At 34.6% G+C, this 17179-nt stretch overlaps 1 protein-coding gene across 1 annotated transcript in view; it reads right to left on the reverse strand.

Annotated features, from left to right (window-relative positions):
- Positions 1-13618: 13618 nt before the first annotated feature.
- LOC117783983 (tyrosine-protein kinase-like otk) overlaps positions 13619-17179 on the reverse strand; it is a 30821-nt gene continuing 27260 nt past the window's right edge. Inside the window, exons 5-7 of the mRNA XM_034621568.1 lie at positions 14818-16247; positions 14070-14406; positions 13619-13976 (exon numbers count right to left, since the gene is read on the reverse strand). Coding sequence (XP_034477459.1) covers positions 13884-13976; positions 14070-14406; positions 14818-16247 — 1860 coding nt within the window. The 3' untranslated portion in view covers positions 13619-13883. The remainder of the gene's footprint in view (positions 13977-14069; positions 14407-14817; positions 16248-17179) is intronic.

Consider the following 17179-nt stretch of genomic DNA (forward strand, 5'->3'; position numbering starts at 1 on the left):
ACTTGTTTTTCGATGTGTATCAGAATAATGGATTTTTATAAAGGTAACATAAAAGAGTTTATATTGTTACATAGTATAATAAATTTCGAATTTTTACATGTTTTGCGTGTTATGATAATTGTTTTTAAGATGTTTTTTAGTACAAAAGTTTAAAAATTTACTCAACATACAGCTGATACACCCGTCACAAATCTGTTTAAAAGTATAGCAACTGCCACGCCCCCACAAATGAAAGGCTTCGGTACACATTTATTTATTGAACGAACTTCACTTGGAATTTTATGACAAACTCATCTGCATACGAAAAACTGAAATCATTGTTTTTGTACTAAGGGAAGCAAGGAAGGATTCAGGGAAACTCACTGTTGGAGCTTATCAATTTGCCGGGTCACAAAAAAGTTTTTTACGCACTTTTTACGAGCCGCCCTCGCATGGCTGTCCGCCATAAAAATGTCGTAAATTCGCCGAGCGAAAGTTTTTCCAAGCATGAAAGCCTGACGACGACAAGGACGAAGAGAACATGAATCGGGTAAACTCAACTAGGGCTCAGTCTTGACTCAATGACTCGGGCTCGACTCATAAAACTGGCGGCATCGTAAAAACCTTAATTAATTTTCTAATCAACATTTTTGCTGCATGTAAATCGGCTGCTTATGAGTATTTCTTGTTTGTATGTGTGTAGCATAATTTTAGGCTCTCAGTGTATTTGATGTTAACTATGTATTTTTTTTTGTCTTCAGCTCCATTAGTTCGCAGTTGCCTAAGCCGTCGCTATATATGTCTAAATAACGGCTATAATGCTCGTAATGTTCGTAAGCACTTCCAACCCCTAAATACATATATACCCATATATAGCTGAGAACTAACAACTCTACATCTGGCATTGGCGCCATCGATTTCTAATGCCAAAGCTTGCTTCAAAACTTCGTATGCTCAGGATTTTCTGGCATTTTTCTTCATCAGTTGACAAAAATTTTAATGTTGTTTGATCAAAAAGTGGTTCAACTAATTATGGAGAGAGTTTCATATTTTTAGTAAAATTTATTGTTGTTTTTGTGCATATGAATCTATTGTGTATGTAACTAGAAAGGTCTTTCTTGTTTCTCAGTTAATTATTTAAATTATTGAAATATTTATAAAATTAGTTTTTAACGATTTTGAAATAACTAAAAACTTGTAATTAATATATTGCTATTTAAATTGAGACGGATTATTTTTGACAATATACAAAAATGTACTTTATAATTTTTAGTTATCTTCCGTTCTGTTCTGTAACCTTGATATTGATATATCGTTTGTTTGGATCCATCGAAGCGGCATGAATGGCCGATCGAAATTCAAAGAGACCCCAAGACGAGTTGACAAAGCTATTGGTTGATTTTAATATGCAATTCGGAATGGATTCGCCTATCTGCCATTCCCGCTGATAGAAGCGGACCTTATATTGTCGAGGTCCATTCTCCAGTTTATCCAAATACTCTTTTATCAGGTCAAGATCATCATGGGAAAAAGCAAGAAATGCATAAATTTTAAGGACAGTGTCAACTTCAGGTTCGGGACAAGAAATACTTTTTTAACAAAGATTCCGCTCATAAAGCCACATAAATTTTGATTTCTTGGTACAAAAGAATATGATAATGACGACAGTCAATATAAGAAGAGATCCAAGAATATAATATAGTAAATTAGATATTCAAATATCTTCAGGCTTCCACGGCATCAGAATATCGAGATTATCTGTATGGCATGATAATTATTAGATTATAATCTATGACGATCAGTATATATAGCAGTAATATAGTGGAAATTTAATACAGCGTTCTGCAATGACTTAAAATCTTAAAAACTTATTGTTCGCTTGTTGCACTGATGATTTTCGTAATATATATTTAAAACAAAGCAGAAAAGAAATATTACGTGTACGATGGCTTGGCTTCTGGGGCCAATTAACAGCACAATATTCATTTTGTGCAGCACTGCAAATTAATTTAAATATTTAAAGACTTTAATTATTTTTAACTACACACAGTGCCAGCAAAAACAGTCAGGATGGAAAAGGATGCGGACTACATATGAATATGGATGGGCAACATGGGCAACATGGACCACATGGCAACATGCGACAACAGTCAAACAGCCAAGCGTAAACTTAACTGACAAGTGGAGACTTAACTTCCATAACAAATTGCATTCCAATTGCACGTCGTAGTCCTGAGTCCTGACATCGTCCCCCTCTGCTAGCTCTGCTGCAGTCGCAGCAGCCATGAATCCACGAGGCATAAACAAACACACTCATACTCTCACACACACACAGACACACACATACACTTATATAACCACACGGGTGACGCCATTGCTGTTAATTTAAATTGCTTTAAAAAAGATGCGAAGACCAGCAAAAACCTTACAGCTAAGTTGCAAGATTATTAGATATCCTATTTTTTAAACAGATTCTTGATGTAACTCAAATTTCTTTAGATCTAGATCAAAGATCAAATAATGTGCTTGATATATTGGTTTGATCAGATTAAAAAAAAAAAAACTTTGCATCCTTATAAGTTTATCAAAATATTTTAACGATTTTCCTGTGGAATGTCATTTTGATCATGATTTTCTCAAATTGATTATGCATTGTAGTTTTTTTCACTCCAAAAATTTAATTTTTTTGACCATCAGCCATCAAAAAACTTTAATACTTAAAATTTGTTCACAAGCTTTGAAGTTTCATAACTTTGCCATGACTCAACCAATTTCTATGCAAAATGTCATTATGATCATGACTTACCCAAATTGATTCTGCATTTAAAATATTTTGATTTAAAAAAATAATTTTCCTTCGACTAAAACTATTCATACCAACCCGTAAAATTTTTTCAAAAGCTTTGACCTCTCACAATTCTGCCAAAACTCAACAGATTTTCACGTGGAATGTCTTTTTAATCATGATTTGATCTCAAAAAGTATTCTGTATCCAAATTTTGTTGGTCTAGAAAATTTAATATTTATCGATAGTCATCTAATTTTTCTCTCCAATACTTCGCATTCTCATAACTTTTCCAAGATTTATTCGACCCCGACAAACAACGATATTTTGTTGATTATAAGATTAGAAAAATCTCAATAGATTTTAATGCATTGATTTATTACCTCTTTTGCACTTACAATTAATTCATTTCAAAAACAATTATTTGTTTTTTTTTTTCATATTTTTAAAAATGACTTTAAGTTGTGGCGCTTATTTACAGGGTATGGAAAGAACGTATGCCGTGAAAGTGGTAACAGGAGCAGCTCCTAAAGCTCCTACAGTTCCTCTTGAGTCAACTCACACGGCCAATGCATGCACGAAATAATCCTAAAGGGTGTGAAAATATGAATGCAGCCAAGAGAAAGAGAATGTTCACTGAGTTAAAGGAATGATGAGGGAATGCTGAAGACGCGAAGCTGTTGTGCCACATAGCGAAATAGAGAAGAAAAAAATAAGAGGACCAAAGAAAAGAAAAGAAACAGAAATAATAAATGAGCACACACACTGGAAAAGAAAACAAAATTATGTATTATGCAACTTGGTAAGTCGAGACAGATTCAAACAGACACACGCACACCTACACATGGGAGTTTTCCTACTCAGTTGCCAACTCAGTTGCAGTTTTCCATGTTGGCCATGCAAATGGCATAAAACTTGGTTGCCTCCAAGCAACCTCAGTCTCCCCTCGTTTTATCCGCGGTTAGACGCGCCACTTGCTCACAAGAGGATTCCCTTCCCCATCCCCCATCCCCCATCTCATCTACTCCTTGCATAAATAACTTAAATGTTTTTGGCAGCTGCATTTGGCTTTCAATTAAACCAAGAATTTGCCGTCTTGAAGTAATTGCTATGCAAATACAAAACAATTAGGGAAAAACACCCCAAAACTTTAGGTTTTCTAACATGTGAGTGTAAAGCACTGTGAATTTTAAAAATAAAATAAATAATTATACCTTTGTTTGAGAAATCTGAAAATACTACAAGATTTATTTGATTTTCAATATGATTTTTGTCAAGTTTTGTTTCAGCTAAGTTGGGTAAAAATTTTAGACTCGTAGCTCTTACGGTTTTAGCTCCACTATGATTAGGAAATGAATGAAAGAATTTGCTAGTCCACGAGTTTCATTTTATTTAATTTAATTTCATAAAAAAGTAAAGAATGAAATATTATCGTTTTGAATATTTGAGAAAACAATAAAACTACACTACAAAAAAAAATTAATATTAAATAATATAAATGAATTCCTAAAATATATTTAATATATAGTTTATACATAATTTCATAAATTTAAATCATATAAAAAGTTTAAGTACAAAATTTGACCCTGTAAATTTTTGGAACACCAATGCAACTACACTTTAACATTCAATTAAAAATCTAAGTAAATAATATTAAATAATTTAACTCACAAAAAATTAAGAAATATATTTAAATCAGTTTCAATTAAATGCAAGTTTGTATGAAATTTAGAAATTAATGTCACATACGAAAGCAAGGATTGTAAATAACACAATAAAATGAAAATATCTGAAATATATATTAATGATTCTTAAATTATTATTTATAAATTTTGCTTTTCATAATACATATAAATATTATGATTGTGTTTATATTTATTTTTCGAAATTTATAATATTAATTTCAAGCATAAGTTTTATAAAATTTGTATATTAATCGATACGGTTAAACAGTTTTTAGTTACTGTAGCATGCTTTAGGGCGCCGTTGAGTTAGACAGTCGTCATAAATTTTATTGATAAAATTGTTAGCGACAACTTTTTGACAATACTTGGGTGTGGCACCTCAACCCTTTGCCCCTACAGCGATAAAAGTCCAAGTTGTGGACGCAACTTTATTAAAATTCAGAACGACAACTGTGACGCCGCATTCAATGTACAAAACGAAAAAGAAAATTCCAATAAATTGTATTACTAAAAAATATTTGGTAGGAGACTGCGAGACTGGGAGAAGAGACAAAAACACATGTGGCACTGTCGCCTATAAGAAAATCGATTCAAGATTGGATTGAAGCATTCAAATGAAGATTGTATATATAGGTGCTATCGGAGCTGAAGGAGGAGCCTCTTGTCTTGGGGCTATAAACTCGTCGCATTGCGGTTCAATTCAATGATTTGTGGCCTGTGGGTTGCGTCTTAATTTATCAACATTTTGCCGAGCTCACTGAGCAAGACAATCTCTGCTATTAATGGCGCTAAAGGAATCTAAGGATGGGACCAAAGCTGGCTCAAAGTTTTTCAAATAGTTTTGAGTTTTGGCCGCTCGATGAGAAAAAGTTTTTTGGCCAAAATAATTTGTATGCTGCAGCAAACTAACATGAAAAGTTTGTATAATTTTCTATTTTTCCCTTCTTTTTTTTATAAATTTTTTTTATAAAACAGTTAGTTTGTTGTAGTCTTCCTACTTAGTCTGGTTGCTGCGGGTGCTAACTTGTTAAGGCACAAATTACACTTTGGCAGAAACTGGCGTTCCACGAACTTTGAATTTTTCCTTGGTCAGTTTGTAATCAACGCTCTTTTTATGCACTTAAAAAAAGCGCCCAACAAATTTAGCAACGTTTCTAGCAGAACAAAAGAAAATTAACTAAACTGGGGTATGAATTTCTCAGAATATCGAAAAAAATTTAGCTTCAGTTAATTAAATTGTGAATGAAATATTTTACATTTACATAAAATACACTTTAAAGTCATATTTATAAAAATAAAGGCATAATGACTGAAAGATTTCGAAAAAATTTAAAGCACACAAATTTACAATTGCGAATAAAATATTTTCTTTGTTTTCATTTTATACAAAATAATTTTCTACGTCATGAATTTGTCTTACAGAGCCAAAATATCTTTTTGATAATCTAAATAAAAAAATTCTTATTCAGTTGTGTTCCAGAAATGCAAAACAACCGAAAACCACCAAAAAACGTATGGAATTTGGGTTAGGTTTCGGTTGATTGTTGTTCTGGAAAGTCTCTTATAAGTACTTGCAATTAATTGGATACAATTTTTATTTAATATATGACATCCTAGCGCTACAATTCTTTCCTTATAAATTAATGAACTATTCACAATTTTTAAGAAAGTATGTATTTTCTTTTGAATTTATTCATAGTACATTATAATTCTATGTGATTAGAAAAACCTGGAATCTGTTTTTTATTTACTTTATTAAAAAAATTTTATAATTTTTTTTGGAGTATATTCGCTTTATTGCATAAAATTTCATTATAATTTTTGGAAGCATAATCCATAAATTTGAACAATATTTTTGAAAACATTTGATTATATTTTTCTGTAATGTTATCCTTTTTGCTTCATATTATTTTTTGTTCCCCTTTATTCTCTAATACTTTTTAGAGTGTAAAGAGTGTGCTCTGTGAAGGCTGCACACACGTGACCTATGACCCTTGTCCTCTGCTATCCACACAGCTTAATTCTGCAGCGCCTTCAATTCGGTGACTTTTGTATGTGATGGATTGTCCACTAGGAGTATGTTTGTATATATGTATATGTAGATATGTAAGTAGTTTCTATGCTATTCTGGTCACAGCAAACGTTGCACATTTCTTTTAACAATCATTTTCCCTTTACGGTTTTCCTCTTTTTGGGCAATTGCCATTGAAAATGGCAGCACAAAGATGTTAGCTCAACTCGTTGCCGTTCTCTACAGTCCTTTTCGGATAGAAGGTCCTGGTCTTTTATGTTGGAATGTGAATGTGTTGACATAGCGCTAAATTTTTCAGTTACTTTTTGTTTGCTCTTTATGCTGAGTGTGTGCGTTTGTTTGTGTGTGTGCTTAAAGTTTTACGGGCTTTGAGCTAAAGGACTTGGTAACCGTTAAAAGGCACGCTATTGTGTCAATGGGTGTCAAACTGAAAGAAAGAATTTTGTGCAAAATCAACATTATAAATAAAGTCCTGTCGTAGGTGTGACTCTAATTTGCCTCCAGACAGACAAATTCAAATATATAATTTAAGGTACAATGCCAAAGAAGATTTTACTCAAGATCTTCGAACAGTACTTTTTAATTTACAATCGATATAAAAGTTTTTCGAGATCTACACAATTTAAATATGATATTGAGGAAGAAAATAATGTAATTTAAAATTGCAAGCATTAAAGAATTTAGTGGAGCTACTTAGAAAATATTTCAATTAATTTAAAATAAAATTAATAAAATGATTATGAAGGAATTTTAGTTTTTATTAGCTTCTCTAAGACCAACAGAAAAATTTGTTATTAATAATTGAATTAATTAAAAAGGGGAATTTACTACAATAAAAGAGATACGTATTGATTTAACAAAAAACCTAACGAATTTCACTTGAAAGAAATAACAAAACGGTATTCAACTCTGAAACTTTAAATAGTACGATTTTAATATTATTTGTGCTTATTAAGAAGAAAATTGTCTTCTACTAAAATTCTATGCTATTCTCAATAAATGAACTGACGAAATTCTTGTCTAAATTGCCTCAAGCCAGATTTTGTCGTTATCAATGCTTAGAACAAAAACTTTTCTTATTCATTTTCATTTAAAATACCTCAATCTCACTCTCCCTGAGTTGCTCATTTCACAGTTTACAATTTTGGTAGCCTCCTCGTTCCTTACTTTCTTCCTGCTCCTACTTCTCCCACTACTACATTTTGTTTTTGTGTCGAGGTTTCTGGCAATTGAACCTAACGCTTGAATATTTTCAACATTTTCAACGTCTCGCACCACAAAGCAGCCTCATTTAGCGCTAATTTCACAATGCTCCAATCTCTAAGCATAACAAGCCAAGGCTAATGTCACACTTACCATTATAGCCAGCAAAAGAGCTGCCTAACAAATACATACGTAAATACGTAAGTGAGTCAATAAACGGCGAAACTTCACCTGAACACAATTCCTAAGCGCCACAATCTGCCCAAATTCCCTAAACTTAACCCTAACCCTTTTCGATTTTCTTTACTCCTGTTTTCCACCTATTTTTATTTGGTCAGAGCATCAGTCGCAAATCCCCCAATGAACCTCGGTGTTAACTCCATTGAAGCGTTCCGTTTTCCAAACTCCAAAATCAACTGCATGCAGTGGCGAAGGCGGCTTTTTCTCCGCTTTCTCCGCACTTTCTCCGCTCGTCAGGCTTTTTATGGCCAACACGAAAGCTAAACTTTTGCCGTGGGAGTCGTTCCTCCAAGTCTCAGAGTCTCTGGCGTGGCTCGTAAAATTTTATGCGTTCTTTGCGCCCGTCCTTTTCAAAATGAAAGTAGTTACTCCAAGAGCAGAATGGAAACAGAACCAGGACCACGACCACGACCAAAAACCATTCAAGTCAACTCGAGTGGCGACGAGGACGACAGACGACAACAACGATGACGATGATGTCGCCTGCCAGACGTGGCACCCATTGAGGGTAGCACTGTGTCTCAGTTGTTGTTGCTGTTTTTATACCCGGTACTCGTCGATTTCAAGGGTCCGTACAACTCAATCTTAGAGATGGTAGAGCCAAATTTGGTACACAGATTTCTTTTAACTTTACAAACGTCAGATATATTTTAATATTTTACTATGTGCCTTTAAATTGAATTTAAAATATAATTTTCTTTAAAATACATTACATTTTATTAAATATTTTTATTTATTAATTTTTCAAAACATATTTTGATATTTGGAAGCAAAATCAAAATGGTTTTAGGAAAATTTAATATTGTTAGGTTTTGTTTGCTAATGGTATACATTTGGCCGAATATATATTTCAATAGAATACCGGGTATCTTAAAGTAGAGAACTCGGCCATATTATTTTTACTTGTTTTGTGTTTGGTTCTTATGACTTTGGGGGTATTTATTTCACTTGAAACGTTACGTAGAATGAACGACGCGACGCTTGCTGACTTCTTTCTTTCTGGCTGATGTTTCATTTCTGCTTTCCTCTCTCTCTGTCTCTCTTTGACTTTCTCGCTGTCTCGCTTGGTTGCCTGTGCGTTAATGAGTCAACACAAAGGCTCAGCTGTTTGGTTAATGCATGTCCTGTACCATCCCGTATCCCTTTTGCAGAAACACAGTTGACAGTTGGTTGGGGTTGATTCAATGTCGCTTTTGTCTGCACTCAACTCAAGTCTTGGCTGTTTGTCTAAATAACCGGCGGTTAAATCTTTGCCAGCTTTAAGTCATTGCTTTAAGCACACCTGTCTCATCCTGTCTCTGTCTCTATATCTATCTCTGTCCCAACTCATCCTGCCATTCCATAATGTCCTCTGTTAGCTATTAGCCTGCCACGCGGCGTAAATTCAAACTGAAATTGTCAAGCGTATTTCGAAGTTTACCCTCATTCAACGCTAATTAGTTTTTAACATTGCTTTTTTGAGTTTTATTGACCTTTTCCCTTACATAGAGCTCTGATAATATAGAATATTTTTGTCACTAGGTGGACTGAAATAGATAATGTTTCATTGCAAATTTGCAAATAGTTTTAACTTGAACAAATTTCTAAGCAATTGTCGATTTAAAAAAGGTCTCTAAAATCAAGAATATTGGCTTACAATTTATTTATTTATTATATATATTTTACAAAAAAAAAAATTAAAATTTACTATCTTTTATAAGATAATACTAAGTATGGGAACCGTACCGTTACCGGTGGAATCAACTTTAAATATTAATTTCTTTAAGAAAACTGAACCGAGTTTCATACCGAATGTCATTTCAGTCATGTCTTGACATCTTAATTTCCTCTACATTCAACTTGTATAAAATGCTCTACATTTGGAACTTAAGTTCAATGCTAAGGGTCCCCCTTTGCAATTTTAAATATTGAATAATTTAAAACTCGAATTTTCATTTTTAATCAACTCCTTATATCGTAATAAGTATAAAAAAAAAATCAATGAAAAAGTCATATGTTAAATTTATTCTGCAGTCAAATTTTCCTCAAATCTATGTAAAAGTTTTTTTAATTTGTTGTCAACAATTTTAGTTTAAGTAAATAAATAAGCAAAATAAATAGTCGTTTTTTTATATTTTGCAGATTTGTATATATTTTTCAAAGAATCTCCTTTTAAGGATATCAGCAGAAAAAGTGTCAGCATTGCTGAAAATTAAGCATACATAATCTTGAAATAATCGTAAAGTAGCGTCAACATTAAGCTGGCCAAAACGTGATTTCCCCTCCTCATTCCATTTAGGCCTATCATCGCATCGCATAAAGAAGACGTAGAAATATGAAAATATTTCCCTTATTTTTACAGTTCAGACTCGACCCACGCAAGTTGAAACTAATTTAATTAAATTAATACGCTCAAAAGGCTTTGCAGACGAGACGCGTGGCAGTCGAGACATTACTGTAGTGTGGTACAGTGGGCCCCCTGGCTTGTTGCACTGATGCTCTAAAAAGTCTTTAGCTGAATATTTTATCAAGTGAATGAAATAATTAAATTAGATGCAGACAACGTGTGGGATTTATTTTTTTTTGAAGAGAGAAGACAAGTTGAATTTTAAGTATTTTTGTTGAGGGTTGACTTAGGTAAAATATATGTTGCAACCCTTTAAAAAAAGCAGCAGCTCAATTCTGTTTGGCCTAAAAACACAATTTGAAAACTTTGTCAAAACTGTGGCACACTAATTGTGACTGAAAGTTCTAAAATGAGAAAATGGGGCCAAGATATCAAATGTGCAGCATGTTCATTTACGAGTAGATTGAGGGTAGGCTCTAGGGTAGAATTATACGCTACTGACAGCAATATGATTATGTGTAGGACTCGGTAACAAATGAGTCTGCGATGTGCTTCAATTATGTGCCAGGAAGTCAGCAAAAACTTTTGCCTGCTGATGAATGCGAAAATATGTTTTCGGCGACTACATAATGAGGCACGAGTTGCAAGTTAAAGTTGCCCCTTTGCTTGGCATCAATCTGGGTGCTTTGTTTTTGTTTTTCCTTTTATATTTTGGCAACGAGTTGAGTTTTGCAGTCAATTGGCAACTCACTGAGAGCTCTCTGGCATACAAAGAGCCTTAATTTTGCGCGTAATTTATTTGCCAAACATTTACATTTGTTGTGCATAAATTTACGCGGCGTATGCGTAATATGTGTAATGTATTGCGCAGGTAAAAGGCATAATAAAGTGGCATAGGTCAGCTTGGAGGCATACGCGTCGTATGAGTAATGCACATTTTACGCTTCAATTGACAAAGCCATTTTACCATTTTCCGCTCTCTCATATGATATTAATAAATTGAATGGCATTTTTTGTATGCGAAATGTAAATGTTGTAAAAGAAATAAATGTTAAGCTTAGGCTTTTGTTGTTGCAGCTGGCGCAAAACATTTTTGCTCTTACCAACAATTTATGTATGTATGAATGCAAACACATATTGCGCATACGCCATGTGTGGCAGGCAGTCATCAGGCTTAATGTATTTTTCAACAGTTCCATTTTGGGCATCAGCCATGCAAAACATTTGACAAAACCATTGCAAAAAACATCCCGAATGACGTTTAAATTCAGCAGCAACGTTCGACATTGATTTATTCATATCCATTCACAGGATATGCATAGTGTTTTTTCTATATTTTTGTTGTTTGTATACCATCAACTAAATACGATTTTCTTCTCTACACTGTGCATCTGGTCAGAAGAATTTTTGATTTACTATTCAGTTATTTGGCTCCTACTCCTGCTAATTGCTCATAAATGCCGACTGGACACCTGAATATGAGCTCTGCTCAAATTAAAATCCTTGTTAAGCCAAGCGCAAGAATCTGGTCTTAGATTCTGTAGACACACTAAAATATAGCAGACTATACACATTTTTTCCAAAGATTTGCTACAGGATAGGAGATAATTTTTAACATGTAAAATAAAGCTAAAAAAGTTTATTATTTATACTTAAACGCAACTTAAAATAAAATTAATGTATAAAAACAAAATAAAGTGTAAATAAAGTATAAATATATTATTCTATATATTTTATAAATTTTTTAAATATTATTTTAATTTACATTTTAAATAATTTGTTTTGGCTGCTTAAAAATCTTCTAAAACTCTCAAAAGTTAAAGAACAATCTGTTTTTATATAGTATGAAAAAAAAAATAGATACAAAGTTTAGTTGAACACACTATGAAAGAAATGGATTTTTAAAATTAATTTATAGAAAAAAAATCTCTGACCTGGAAAAATTTACAATTATGTAAGATAATTAAATTTTTTATTTTTTAATAATTTTTCTGGATATGCTTACCATATTTTAAAGGGTATTAAGGTATCGATTCACGCAAGGATGTAATTCTTTTTGGCACATTTCGTATAAACTGTTCAATCAGCCTTTACTTAGGCATTTGAAATTCATGACAGAGAATTCGTACGTGCCGGGAAATGCTAAACAGCCTATACACTGGCCCAAAAATCTGCCACAGCTGCTTACAATTGCCCAAAAAAAAAAAGAAACAGAAAATTAAGGCAGAAAAAATAAAGAAAAATGCTGGCTCATTGTGTTGGGTGTTGTTGTTGATTCAAATGCAAATATACATAGCTCGGTTGACTTGGAAAAGTTTTCGCACGAGAAACTTTTTTTTCGCCACGTAGGCCCCTCATCATCGTTTGTAGGGATAGTCAACTTCCGGGTCAACTTAAAGCCCCAATAAGCTGATCCAACTTTACGACGGTTTATTGCCATGTTGTAGGCAACCCAAAAGTAAAAAAAACCAAATGCTCAATCCGAAATTCAATAGGTGCTCATTTTTCAAATCAAGTGAAGTGTGAACGAGCGGGATGGCAAATATGGCTCCTTCTTCTTCTTATGCCGTCAACAAATTTGCCACGCCAAATGAAATGTCTATAAAAAGTAGTTACACAGCATAACAAGGCCGGGTTTCTTTTTTTTAAGGGCCTCAAGGGTTTTATATTTGCATTTCAGCTTTGGCTTTTCATTTTTTAGCTTTTCCTTCTGACTGTCATTTTTTTGGGGCTAAGCACTTAAAATGATTCCAGTTTGTTTGATTTTTTGCTTATTTCATTTTATTTTATTTTACTTCATTTATTTTGTGTTTTTTATTTCATTTATATGTTTTGTAAACATGCATCAAAGCTTAAACGGCTAGTTATAAATTTATTACGATTTGGGATTCCTAAGCACATTGAAGTACTTGATAATATGTGTTTTTTATATTTATTTTGAATATTTTATTTACTTAAACTCAATAAATTATAAAAAAAACACAATATTTTTGTTAAATGTATGTGTATTTAGAAATTTAATGTATGTATGATGCTTAAAGTTTAAACTCATGTAGCTAATTATTTATTTGTTAAGTCAAAATACTCGTTGTGATTAATTGTTGTGTACTTTATTTAATTTAATTAAAAATATGTAAGTATATATGTAAGCTAAGATTTTATAAAATTTCTCTTAAAACTATTTATATTCATATTTTCGCATAAATTTAGTTTATTTAAAATGTAGTTCTGGAAATACTTCAAAGATGCCAAAAAACTACGACTATAAATGCTTCAACTGGTTTAAATGCAAATTGTTTGTGGCAGTTTCTATTTACATTTTTACCACGCAAATACTTTGGAGAAGATATCAATGCTTACGGGTTTTTTTTTACAATTCAAATATGTATTTATAATCTAAGTTTAGTCTAGTATTAAGTACGCATGTTGAACATGCGGCTGACATTTAAAAATAACTCAGTACGTTGCGATTACACCATTATGAAATATAAAAGAAGTTTCCGTTATAATTTCTGCAGGCATTAATTTGTCCGAATTATATACTAAGAAAAATACTACAAATTATATTTGGCGTAGTTAGCAAATATTTGCCAACACTAATATTCAGTCATCGATCTGGCAACTCTAATACTCTCATTTATCAGCACTTTGCATGGCCTTGCTGAGCGCGGCACCCAACTGACTGAAAGATGGACGTTCTTTGGGATTGACCAACCAGCAGGAAAGCTGTGTGCGGAAGAAAAAGAAGCGGAATAGAGACAGAATAAAAAATTAATTAGCTGCCAATTTTAGAGTTATGTTTCTCCCGCTGTTACTCACCAAAATGTCCTTGAGACAGGCAGGCGTGCCCTCGGCAATGGACCACTCCAGGGTATTTTCCAATGCACGTTGCACCAACTGCTCGTTGCTTAATTCCTCATGGGGCAGCTTTGTAGCCTGATTGAATAGCTCCCACACTACCACACCGAAGGCAAAGATGTCGCTCTTGGTGGTATACTCATCCTCCTGGATGCATTCCGGTGCCAACCATCTAACTGGCAGCAACGTGTTCCGATGCTTGTGATATTCGCGACTGTATTTATCTTTGCACAGTGCCGGATACGCGACTTTCACAATAAACTCACTGGAGATGACGCAGTTGCGAGTGGCAAGGTCCCTGTTTTGAATATTAAAAAGGCGGAATTTTTTAATGACTGTCATTAAACTTCGAACTGAGATTAATCACATAGTTGATTAATTTATTCTTAATTTATCAAACATTTTAATGTATTTTGGAAACAGCCGGCAGAGTTTGAAGAAAAAAACATATACACTTATCAATCGAATTGCTCAATGTAACATCAAATTTTTGTTTATAACTAACAATATTCTGTTTCAATTAACATAACTAATATTTTATTTACAAGCTTTAAGTTCATACTAAATTATTAAGGATCCATTTTTAAAAATATTTCAATAAATTGTGACTGTCCTAGTAAAAAATATGTCCATGTAAAATTTAGCAATATTGAACTTGAATTTAAGAATGATTTTTTTTTCAGTGTAGTGAATATATATGTGAGCTTACCTGTGGGTAAAGCGGGCACGATAGATGGCATCCATTCCTCGAGCTATTTGATAGGCGACAGCGAGCATTTGACTGGTGGTCAGTGGAGGAGGCGAGGATGTTGCGGTGGCTGTGTTCACCTTGCCGGCGGTGGCCAGTAGAAACTGCTTGAGATCCCCCCAATCCGTATACTCGAGCACCATGTAGTGTGGATCCTTTTCACGGCAGAGGCCAAAGAGACGGACGACACCCTTGTGGGAGATGGCACGCAACAGATCCAATTGCCGACGGAATTCCTGGCAAGCCTGCTCATCCTTGACCTTATTAAGGGCCTTGACCAACACCAGTTGATCGGGCAGAGATTCGGATTGTGCCTGCTGCGTTTGTGGTTGCTCCTCCTCCTTGATCTCTTCGATGTCGTCCATGGAGGTCTTGGAGCGTCGCTTCTCATTTAAGGTGCTCAAGGTGGTGCTGCCAGATCCACTGCCACCGCTGCCATTTTCACTATTGCTATGCTGCTTCTCCGTATCCGCATCCTTATCGCTTGTCACCGGAGAAGTCACTAGCGAAGCCTTCAATTTGCCCACAAAGACATCGCCAAACTCACCGCGTCCAATTTGTATGAGCTCAGTGAGACCAGAGCGTGGCAGAGCAAGTTGCTCATAGACGTGTGCGGATTTCTTGGATGCCCTCGACTGTTGACTGCAGGCGGTATCATCCGATTTCTGTGCATCTCCGCCACGAGATTTGCTTTGTCCATTACGCTGCTTGGATAGACACGGCTCCTGCTCGGTGTTCTTGCCAGATCCATCGGTCTGATCTCCGCCAGCTTCCTTGTTGCTTAGCTCATTGAGACGCGCCTTGCGCGCCTGACGACGATAGCGACACCAGAGCATTAAGCCTACCACGAGCACGATATAAGCCAGGGCAACAGTCATCGTGATAAGCACGGCTCGTGTCACGAGGAAACCATCGCCAGCGGATTCTTCTGTAATGAAACCGTCGCCATTGGCCCGCACCAGTAGACGCACCTCCTCCCGCTTCAATCCCGCACTGTTGCCAATGGTGCAACCGTATTTGCCCTCATCCTCCGCCTGGACATTGCGAATGACGAGTGTTCCGTTCTCCAGGAAACTAAAACGTTGCCTATCCGTATTATTCTCCCGCAAATATTGGGAATCCTTATCCCATTGTATCGTTGGCTTGGGATCTCCAATTGCCTGACAGTGTATGAAAGCCACGCCTTGTTCCAGGGTCTCAATGGGTCCCACAGGAGCCACACTGAATTTCGGGGTGACCACCACATTTATGGTGACTGTGGCATTAATCTGTCCCTGACTGTTGCTGGCCAGGCACGTGTAGTTTCCACGATGTTCAGCACTCACAATCTTAAACGTTAAAGTGCCATTGATGTCGTCCACATTTTCGGGCAGTGTAGCATTCGTCGCATCCTGGGGAATACACAGAGAGTAGGACTATTAAAAACCAATTTCAAAATCCTGTTCGACGAGTTTTCATCTAAAATGCAAAACTCTTGACAAGCCATAAAAGAATTTGGGGGTAGGGAGTCTGACTGGGGGCATACGTTTTTGTTTTTGACCAAAAACCAAATGAATAAACTTCGTGGGCTTAGACCCTGTACTTCAAAAGAAAAAAGAGTCTGTTTGTTCCCAAAAAGCGATGTAAAAATTGTTTCTTGTATAACCAACGAGTTTATTAACCAATCGTAATGAAATATAGTAAACCTCATATGTGCCAAAACTTAAGCATCTAGCTTAAAAATTGCTCCAAATAATTGGTTTTGTTTTTGTTTGACCACCTAAATCTCTGGAACTGTAATGACTACAGACACCAAACTTGTTATGAATTTACATAGTATATACTCGATATCAAACACAAATGATTTTTTTTTAATTTCCCCATTCACTCTTTCTCTTCCACAAGTAAAAATCTAAATATTGAAAATGGAACATTAAAATAATTTTTAAAGTAAGTTCCTTGAGTTTTGGCACATATAATTATTATTTTTAACCGAATCTGCCCTGAAAATTTCATTACAATTGGTTAATAAATTTCTGAAGTTATGCAAAAAACAACCTTATATATACACGTATTTTTACAGAAAATGTATAGGGTCTCTAAAGGTTGTGTTCTCTCTCAATTGTAGCCTTGCCTACTAGTTCTTTTTTTTTGACTGTCCAGGACAGTTTTTCAGTCAAATAGACAAACAGTTGTCAAAATTGGTTGCTGCTCGAAAACAGCTGCAAACAAAAGGACTTCAACTGGATATTAGAAGGATGCTCCAGGAGGGGAGTAAAGGCGGCATTTTAGCCAGCTAGACTCAATGGAGCTTTGCATATGAAATGCTTTTTGAAAACAAAAG

The sequence above is a fragment of the Drosophila innubila genome (assembly GCF_004354385.1).
Source record: "Drosophila innubila isolate TH190305 chromosome 2R unlocalized genomic scaffold, UK_Dinn_1.0 1_C_2R, whole genome shotgun sequence".
Lineage (NCBI taxonomy): Eukaryota > Metazoa > Arthropoda > Insecta > Diptera > Drosophilidae > Drosophila > Drosophila innubila.